This window comes from Lepidochelys kempii, chromosome 1 (assembly GCF_965140285.1).
Source record: "Lepidochelys kempii isolate rLepKem1 chromosome 1, rLepKem1.hap1, whole genome shotgun sequence".
Lineage (NCBI taxonomy): Eukaryota > Metazoa > Chordata > Testudines > Cheloniidae > Lepidochelys > Lepidochelys kempii.
Window position 1 is genome coordinate 213,130,622 of NC_136380.1, and position 10,828 is coordinate 213,141,449.

Below are 10,828 nucleotides of genomic sequence, written 5' to 3' on the forward strand. Positions count from 1 at the left end.
AAGCAGGAGGGGTGTGTGTGTTTATTTAATTATCCAAAGGCTGCATCCCTCCCACCACCATCTGTCTCTCCTGGCTGGCATTAATGGCTGAGCCCTCACTGACTGCAGTGAGGAATGAATGCCCGCAGAGTTCAGAGATTCATAAATTCCAAGACCAGAAGGATCATTGTGATAATCTAGTCTGACCTCCTGTATAACACAGGCCATAGAACTTCCCCCCAAATAATTCTACAGTATCTTTTAGAAAAGCATCCAATTTTGATTTTAAAATGGTCAGTGATGGTGAATCCACCACTTCCCTTGGTAAATTGTTCCAATGGTTAATTATGCTCACCGTTAAAAATTTACACCTTAGTTCCAGCCTGAATTTGTCTAGCATCAACTACCAGCCATTGGATCATGTTATATCTTTCTTTGTCAAATTGAAGAGTCCACTATTAAATATTTGTTCCCCATGTAGGTGCTTATAGGCTGTAATCAAGTCACCTCTTAACCTTCTGTTTGTTAAGCTAAATAGATTGAGCTCTGTGAGTCTATAAATATGAGGAAGGTTTTCTAATCTTTTAATCATTCTCATGTTTCTTCTCTGAACCCTCTCCAAGTTACCAACATCCTTCCTGAACTGTGGACACCAGAACTGGACACAGTATTCCAGAAGTGGTTGCACTTGTGCCAAATACAGAGGTAAATAACCTCTCTGTTTCTACTCCAATTCAAGATCCCTGTGTTTATGGATTCTAGGATCACATCAGCCCTTTTGGACACAGCGTCACATTGGGAGTTGATTATCCACCATGACCCCCAAATCTTTTTCAGAGTCACTGCTTCCCAGAACAGAGTCCCCCATTGAGTAAGTAGGGCTTGCATTCTTTGTTCCTAGGTATGGACATTTACATTTAGGGTTATTACAACACATATTGTTTGCTTGTGCCCAGTTTATCGAGCAATCCAGATTGCTTTGCATCAGGGACCTACCCCCCTCAATATTTACCACTCCGCCAATTTTTGTGTCATCTGAAACTTTATCAGTAATGATTTTATGTTTTATTCCAGGTCAGTTCAGTTTGACACTTACACTTACACTGCAGGATTCAGAGAATCCTAGGAGTTAGAGATCAGAAAGACCTGTTAGGTCTCCTGCATCAGCCTCTGCAGATTAATCTTTATTCCTCCTTCCCCTGGTTATTTTGGTGTTTTACTCACCTTTCTTCCCCAAAGCCCTCCCTTCAGATTTCTGTTCCTAACTGCTGATTCTGCTTAATGTCCAATGCCAAGTCCTTCAGACTTCACTCAGACAAAATCCCTACTGACTTCAATGGGAATGTAGCCTGAGTAAAGACTAAAGGCCTAATCCTGCTCCCATTGAATCATGACAAAACTCCCATTCTCTTTGTGAATCAGGGCCTTGTTGCAGGGTTTGGCCCATAGTTTCTTTGCTCTCAGGTAATATCCCCTACTGTCTTTGCTCTGACAATGTGGCTCCTGCTTATCAATACCCCAAGCCCATGGAGTCACTTTGTGCTTCTTTCCATCAATGAAAGAATAGTACAGACAAATGGTAAATTTCACTCTCCTTCCAAATACATTGTACTGACAAAACAAGGTAGAGCAAGAAAGTAAGAGAGAATGCAAGGGAAAAAAGGAAGAGGAAAGGGAGGAGGGGAAGTCTTTCTATACAAATATCTTTAAACTCTTCTGCCACCTCCTAAAAGATTTGGAGATTGGAAATTATTTTGTATGCGTGCACGCGGGGGTGTGTGTGAGAGAGAGAGAGGTGGGGATGGGGCAGGCCGGCCAGCTCCTTAAACACAAGCTGTGTCTCTGATGTGATTTGTGGAGAGGAGAGTTGGGAGGTGTGGCCTCCTTTGTACTGTGCCTCGGTGCCTTCCCAGCAGATAGTATCTTTCATGACACACTCTCATATGCTCACAGAGCTAGATGCTGCTCTGCCTGATCTGCTCAGTCCTCTGTCTATGCTCAGATGCACCTTCCCACAGGTAGCCGGGGTGGATAAGGAAGAAACTTCTCTAAATCCTAGACCTTAGAAATGGAAAATACATGTTAGGAGCTGAAGCCTTAGATATTCCTCAGCAGCTGGGCAGGGTCAGAGCACCTGAAGCATAGGATCCCAAGTGGCTGTCTCCAAAACAGACACACTTTTGGGGCGGGTTATTTTGGGGATCAACTCGCTGCTCTGTCTGTTTTGTTTCATTCTGATGGTCGGCGTGGCTCAGGATGGCCTGCTAGCCAGAGGTGGTTACATTTTTCTTTTTGAACAGATACATCTGAGCTAGCTGTGCACAGGAGATTCCGGGAAGAGTTAATAAACAGTGCGGAGAGGAGAGGCAGCCCAGGGCCATTCAGTAAGACTGCCTTAAATCTTTCTGGGTGAGGGTTGCTGGCTTCTGCTTTGGTATAGAAGGCTGCTCCAGCTGAAGAAAAGGAGGAGAAAGGGAAAAGACAATGGGGTTGCCCCTGCCTGGGAATAGCAAACCTTTCATCCAGCTCTGGAACAGGCTCAGACACAAGTTACAGGGCAAAAAATCCTGGGCTCGGCGTCTGGATGAAATCCACCTGCTACAGCAGAAAAGGTACAGTGTCGCTCAGACTTCTTGCTTTCCCTCCTCTGCATGCTGCTTTCTCTGTTAAAGCTTGTGTGTCTCTGCCCAGGCTGTAGATAAACTCAGCAAGTGCTTGCAGCACTTGTCGATCGGCCTTTCTTTCAGACTTTTTTAAGGAGGAATATCTCTGGAGTTCAGATTGTATCTCTGCTCATCTGTGAAATGAATTTAGTGGGTCTCAGTTTCATCCCCACGAATTCATTGTGTAAACCTACTGCATGACTGGGCACAATATGTAGTTTCTGCTCAAGAGGGATGCAGCGCTAGAATAGCAGGGTGTGTGTTAGGATAGAGAGGCATTGGCAGAACTGGGTGAAGTTCCCAGGACTGGAATAGCCAGGGCGAGCACTGTAGGGCAGTATTGAAGGGAATCGGGACAACTGATTGTAGTTCCCAAGGCTGGAACAACAGGGGGCTGCAGGATAGGTGTGGGGTCCACTGACGCATTTGTGTGGGGAGCCCAGGTAGAGATTAGCAGTTGCGTTGCTGGAGGTCAATATTGAGTTGTATGTTGAAGAACTGTATGTGGGGAAACACATAGCATATGTCTTCATTATGCCTGCCTGTGACTCGCAGTATCTGCTCCTTGCTTTCACAAGTACTGATTTCACTCCCTTAAAAATATACCGGTTATGCTCTCTGTCCAGCTGCCGCTCATTCAGAAAGGTCATGTCAATATGAAAGCGTTTTTGTGCAAAACATCTGATGAAGCATCAGCAGGAAATTCATGTACTTGCTAATTATGTGTTTGTAAGTGCTGCCATAACGGCTTGCTTTGAAAAAATGAGGGCTTGTTTCAGAGGAATTGCTTCCTACCTCCCTGAAACCCTTTGCCTTTCTTTTCTCCCTGAGCACAACGGGTCCGAACCCTGCACAGCCACTTGCACCAAGTGGGTATAAAATGCTACTGGATCAGACTGATGTTTTGCACCCACTTGGCACAGGCATAGGTGACTACCCAAGGTGCAGAGCAGCAATGGGCTTAATCTTCCTCTCCAGGGGAAGTTATAGGTGCTCAGAGCTTCTGTCTGTATGAAGTATATTGCCCATCACCTTAATAAGTGTTGGATCAAGCTCTTTGCTGCTGACATTGCTGCTTGTTGTGTGAAGTGTACACTGTGCACGCTCCGTTTGTGGTCCTGTGGAATCTTTGTATAACAGACCTTTGCAGAGGTGACAGTCTTTAGGCTGATGTGTTGCACACCGTTCACTTAGAGATCTCTAAGATCTTCAGAGAGCTTGTTTTTCATATATGCTTATGAAAGCCCTCTTCAGCTTATCCCTTCCAAATGCACACACTTGATAGTTGTGGGGGGATGTGGACATTCCTTCCTTTCCAATACCCCTTCATACAGTTTATGCCACTTTGGAAGCAATATAAGCAACACTGGCATGAAGTCCCCACAGGGAGTTATACCATAGAATCATTGAATATCAGGGTTGGAAGGGACCTCAGGAGGTCATCTAGTCCAACCCCCTGCTCAAAGCAGGAACAATCCCCAATTTTTGCCCAAGATCCCTAAATGACCCCCTCAAGGATTGAACTCACAACCCTGGGTTTAGCAGGCCAATGCTCAAACCACTGAGCTATCCCTCAGCATAACTATGGAATAGCTATAGTAGATGCAGTATGTTTATAACACTAGAGTTCTGCCAGTCACTTTCCCCATGGAGAGAAGCCCTGAGTCTTATCTTTAAACCTTTATTCTCTCCCATTATTGTTTATTATTTTATTATTATTTGTATTAAAATAGCAAGACCCCACTGTGCTGAGCACTGTACAATCAGAGAACCAAAAGATGGCCCTTAGAGCTTAATCTTCTCGCTTCTGAATAAGGTGCCACTGAATTTGATCAAGCCTTTAATACAAAATATTACAGAGAGGTAATATTACAGAAGAGAGAGAAAATGCTTTTAAAGGTAGAAAAGTTTTAAGTCATACTAGCCTGTGGAAATTCTCTCTCAGAAATAGGGACAATATATAAACCTACCCAGTCCTTTCAATAACAGCTCTGTCCAGTGCATTTCTATTACCTTTTTCTCTCCAAATAGATCTAACTCCTTCCTTTGGGGAGAGGGAGGGAATGTTTTACAAGGAGCTGGAGGCTGCTTCGTGGATTTCAGTTTTGTAATCCATGTATAGGCAGAAACAGAAGGGAAACTTCTACTTTGGTGTCTTACTCATTGAACTGTTCCTAGAAATCCTTCACTTCTCCAAGTTTTTGGGAAAAAAAACTAGTGTAAGCCAGTGAGGCTTGCACCACATTTGGGTCATTTTGTTTTTGCAGTCTTAGTGGACCATTCTTGATTAACTTGTTCTACTACTACTATAGAAAACACATACTGGATACACAATAATATTTCTCCTTTTCCTTTCAAAACTCCAGACTATCCCATTATAATCAGTGCTGAAACTAGTGCAGAATTTGGCTCTATTTGTCTGTCTAGTCCACAAGCCTATCTAGGATAGCAGCTGATTTTATAATTTGCCTTGTTGTGTAATATTTGTATGATGGGACAATAACAGAATTTCTTCCTGAACTCTTCCAGTTGACAAAGCAGAGGGATTGATAGCTATTTCCCCATGTTTATTTCCCTCCCCCTGCTCCCACTGTTCCTCAGACGTTCTTGTCAACTACTGGAAATGGCCCACCTTGATTATCACTACAAAAGGTTTTCTTCCCCCCCTCCCCTCCCCCACTCTCCGGCTGGTAATAGCTCATCTTAAGTGATCACTCCCCTTACAGTGTGTATGATAACACCCATTGTTTCATGTTCTCTGTGTATATAAATCTCCCCACTGTATTTTCCACTGAATGCATCTGATGAAGTAGCTCATGAAAGCTTATGCTCACATAAATTTGTTCGTCTCTAAGGTGCCACAAGTACTCCTTTTCTTTCTCCTTACAGTGTGTATGATAACACCCATTGTTTCATGTTCTCTGTGTATATAAATCTCCCCACTGTATTTTCCACTGAATGCATCTGATGAAATGAGCTGTAGCTCACGAAAGCTTATGCTCAAATAAATTTGTTCGTCTCTAAGGTGCCACAAGTACTCCTTTTCTTTCTCCTTACAGTGTGTATGATAACACCCATTGTTTCATGTTCTCTGTGTATATAAATCTCCCCACTGTATTTTCCACTGAATGCATCCGATGAAGTGAGCGGTAGCTCATGAAAGCTTATGCTCACATAAATTTGTTAGTCTCTAAGGTGCCACATGTACTCCTTTTCTTATAGCAGTAGTAATTTCTCATGTGTGTCCATCCTTCTTTGAATCTTATTGTGCTATTTCCACAGCTTAATCTTGCATTATATAACAGTTCCCATAGGAGTATCAGAGTGTAGCAAACATGACAGCATTTCACACTGAGAAAGAAGGGTCTTTGAGTTCACTTTTCCTCTCCCCTACCATTCCTTTATTGCTAAGCAGCATTTCCTCCCCTGAACAGCATGCAACTGGGCATGGGATACTGGGAACTTGGCAGCTCTCATCCATGTGTCTGCTTTGTGAGGTTATCTGTGTAATTGAACTCTGAAATTTGCACAGGATTTAGGTGTATTAGCTTATAAAAAGCCAGTATAAAGGAGATGTGCAAGAATGCAGCAATTACCAGCCCATCACCTTAACTTTTCTACCTTGGGGTAGGAATAGCTCAGTGTTTTGAACATTGGTCTGCTAAACCTAGGGTTTTGAGTTCAATCCTTGAGGGGGGCATTTAGGGATCTGGGGCAAAAATTGGGGATTGGTCCTGCTTTGAGCAGGGGGTTGGACTAGATGACCTCCTGAGGTCCCTTCCAACCGTGATATTCTACGATCACGTTAAGTATTATGGAGGGGGGTCAATTTGGGTTTATGCCGAGAAAGTTAATAATGGATGCAGTGTTTGCATCCCGAATAGTGCAAGAGGCGGACAGGGAGAAATGCATGGAGCTGCGTTGAGTGTTTGTGGATTTAGAGAAGGCTTATGACAGAGTTCCTAGAAAATTGTTCTGATGGTGCCTGTATGTACTGGTCAGAGTGCTGGCCAATGAGGAAGAGAGAAAAACAACTACTTCACACTCCCAAAATGACAATGCTCAGGTGGACACCGGACAAGACGAGAGCTGATAGTCTATGCAACAAAACAGTATGAGCCATAATGCAGATAGGCCCCATCATGGAAAAGCTGAGGGAGTATCAATAGAGATGATTGGGTCTGTGAAACAATGAAATCTGAGATATGTTGGCCAGATAGTACAAGAACCAGTAGTCATGGGACAAAGATCATGAGGAAGACCTAGAAAAAGGTGGTTTGAGAAGCTGAATGATGACGTGAAGAAGGTTGGTGTCAGTTTGGAAGAAGCACTTGACAAGAATGTTTGGAGATTAAGAACAAAAGTCTCCAATCCCAACTGATGGGACATGGTAAAGGCGAAAAAGGAGAACTGATAAAAAGTAACATTTAGCCTGGGATTTTAGTGAGCTAGGAACTAAAAATAATTCATATTAAAATAATACCTATTTTACCTCATGAGACATTGTGAGGCTTAATTAATTTATGTGTGTGAAAAGACTTTGAGATCATCAGTTAAAAAGCACACTAGAAATTAAAGGTATAATTATAATTACATGTAAATGGCATGGGGTGTTATAAAGATTCTATTGCCATGAGTTTGGGATAACCTGCATAACTTGCAGAGAGATATGCAGGTCATTCTGAAGTAGTCGCAATATGAGGTTTATATCCCTCTACATCATCACGTATCTTGGTAATGTACATATTTGCCTTAGTTTACTGGGGAGGGTGGTTGTGTGACTCTTTAGTCTCAGGTAATTCAAAGGGGGTGGCAATCTAAGGGGAATCACACACCTACAGGAACTTGGTACAATATCCCAAGAATAGCAGCAGTATTTATTTAATCTTAGCTGGCTTTCTCCAGGATAAGTAATAAATTTATACAAAATCTCTGGAATCTGATTATAGAAACTACACCATAAGAGAATTCCACCGAACACACCCAAAAATTCCAATACATAAAACTTGGGTATACAGTGCAGACTAGGAGTTAGAGCAAGCAGGTGACTGGGAACCAGGATAACTGGGTTTTCTTTCCATTTCTTCCACTGACTCACTACATGACTTTGGCTGGGAAAATCATTTCACCTCTGCACACTTCCCATTTGCCCCATCTGTGCCATAGGAACAGTAATGCCTATTGTACCTCATGAAATATTGTAAGGCTTAATTAATTAACGTGTGTAAAAAGACTTTGAGATCATCTGTTACAAGGCACAAAAGGAATTAAAGGCATTATTATAATTACATGTAAAGAGCATGGGGCGTTATAAAGATTCTGTTGCCATGAGTTTTGGGACAACCTACCTAACTTGCGGAGAGCTATGCAGGTCATTCTGAAGTAGTGCCGATACAAAGTTTACATCAACATATCTTGCTAATGCCACATATTTGCCTTGCTTTATTGGAGGGGGGAAGGGGGAAGGGGGAGAGAGAATTGTATGACTCTTGAGTCTCATCCATGCAGTTTTTTTTCCATTTGAAGTACTTTAATTACTGTGTACTCAGTGTCATAGCTGTATGAAATAAACTCAGCTTTATGCCATGAGGTTGGATGGCTCAGGATTCGTGAAGGCATACACAGAGCCTTTTGCCTCTAGATCGGTGGATCCAATCTGCCCTGTGCTGCTGGCAACAATGATAATAGCATTTTTCATCTGTAGTTCTCAATGCCATTTACAAAGGAAGTTGGTAATGTTTTAGAGAGTGAGAAACTGAGGCACATGACTGGCCTAAGGTCACCAACAAAGCCAGGAACGGAACCCAGGTTTCTTGAGTACCACTCCAGTGCTCTAGCCGCTAGTCAACAGTGTCTGAAAGTTAGTATCAGCCCTTAGCATTTCATTGGCCTAAGCGAAATGATCAGCGACTTAAGGCCTACATGTGCCATGGAGCTACAGCTACATGCTTGCCCCCTTGAGCTTCATTCCCCTGAAGTCAGTCACAGTGTTTGCAGAACACAAACAAATGGCCTGTCACTCCACCTACAGGCTGTGGGATAGGCACCTCTCTTCTTACGTCTCCTGTGTCTGCACCCCAATGAAAACAGTAGGCCAAGATTTTCAGAAGTAGTAAATAAGTGACCTGATTTTCAAAGGTGCTGTGCAAGCAGCCCTCGCTGAAGTGAGTGGGAGTTGTTGTGTGTTCTACACCTGTGAACATCAGTCCTCTCTCTCTTTTTTTTTAATCTAAATAAATATGGATTTAGGAGTTTAGCTCTATGCAGCCAAATTTTTAAAATCTTGGCCTTCATGTTTTCTCTGGGAAAGGTGTGGAAGTGCTTCTCCATTACAAGCAGCTGTCAGGGGAGTGGGCCTGTTCTAGGCCTGGCTGGTAAGGTTAATGAAGACCTGCAAGGAAGGGTCTTGTGATTCAGGACTAGCTGGTTCTTACTGAGGGGGTTAAGATTTGTGTTGCAGGATGGGAGATAAGTTTCAGAGAACAATTTAAACTTGCTATTGTCTTGGTGGATGTACAAATGATGAATTGCTGGCGCAGTTCTAGTCTCTTAGTACACACCTTAGGTCCCCTAGTGGAGGAGTCCTGGGATGTGGTTCCTGACTGGATACTATCCCCCAGGAGGAGTTTCTGTTTGCAAGCCAGGTAAGTAGTTTAACCTTTGAAGGGGGGACGCCTGGGTTTGCAACTTCTTGTCTGTAAGTATCTGTAATTAGTAACTCAGAAACACAATGAGTTTTATTTAATCTGAGTTTTATTGCTACACGTTGTTTTCACATATTCATGCTGATAGGCACCTTAGAAATACCTAACATACTTATTGTAACAAACCTGAGGCCACCTAAGACTTCACATTTGTCACTGAGCTGGAACACTATGGCTTTTTGGTGCTTAGAAGTAACATCAGGGATAAAACATGGATTCTTGGCCTCCTGCCCAAAAGCACAAGCCCCAACACTTCAGAATGGGGTCTGACATGCAGTTGGCAGTTCTCCATGTCTCTCTCTCTCTCTCTCTCTCTCTCTCTCACACACACAGTTCCCAGTCTCTCTCTCTCTCTCTCTCTCACACACACACACATACAGTTCCCAGTCTCTCTCTCTCTCACACACACAGTTCCCAGTCTCTCTCTCTCTCACACACACACACACACAGTTCCCAGTCTCTCTCTCTCTCTCTCTCACACACACACACACACACAGTTCCCAGTCTCTCTCTCTCTCACACACACACACACACAGTTCCCAGTCTCTCTCTCTCTCACACACACAGTTCCCAGTCTCTCTCTCTCTCTCTCTCACACACACACACACACAGTTCCCAGTCTCTCTCTCTCTCTCTCTCTCTCTCTCTCACACACACACACACAGTTCCCAGTCTCTCTCTCTCTCTCTCTCTCTCTCACACACACACACACACAGTTCCCAGTCTCTCTCTCTCTCACACACACACACACAGTTCCCAGTCTCTCTCTCTCTCACACACACAGTTCCCAGTCTCTCTCTCTCTCTCACACACACACACACACACAGTTCCCAGTCTCTCTCTCTCTCTCTCTCTCACACACACACACACAGTTCCCAGTCTCTCTCTCTCTCTCTCTCACACACACACACACAGTTCCCAGTCTCTCTCTCGCTCTCTCTCTCACACACACACACACAGTTCCCAGTCTCTCTCTCTCTCACACACACAGTTCCCAGTCTCTCTCTCTCTCACACACACAGTTCCCAGTCTCTCTCTCTCTCTCTCTCTCTCTCACACACACACACAGTTCCCAGTCTCTCTCTCTCTCACACACACAGTTCCCAGTCTCTCTCTCTCTCTCTCACACACACACACACAGTTCCCAGTCTCTCTCTCTCTCTCACACACACACATACAGTTCCCAGTCTCTCTCTCTCTCTCACACACACACACACAGTTCCCAGTCTCTCTCTCTCTCTCTCTCTCTCTCACACACACACACACACAGTTCCCAGTCTCTCTCTCTCTCACACACACACACATACAGTTCCCAGTCTCTCTCTCTCTCACACACACAGTTCCCAGTCTCTCTCTCTCTCTCACACACACACATACAGTTCCCAGTCTCTCTCTCTCTCTCTCTCTCACACACACACACACAGTTCCCAGTCTCTCTCTCTCTCTCACACACACACATACAGTTCCCAGTCTCTCTCTCTC

General features: G+C 43.8%; 1 protein-coding gene across 2 annotated transcripts in view; it reads left to right on the top strand.

Moving 5' to 3' along the window:
* The first annotated feature begins 1,950 nt into the window (after positions 1 to 1,950).
* LOC140898599 (transient receptor potential cation channel subfamily V member 6) overlaps positions 1,951 to 10,828 on the top strand; it is a 51,338-nt gene continuing 42,460 nt past the window's right edge. For both annotated transcript variants that reach the window (XM_073312630.2, XM_073312669.2), the window contains exon 1: positions 1,951 to 2,591. In XM_073312630.2, the coding sequence (XP_073168731.1) occupies positions 2,464 to 2,591 (128 nt within the window). In that variant the 5' untranslated portion in view covers positions 1,951 to 2,463. The remainder of the gene's footprint in view (positions 2,592 to 10,828) is intronic.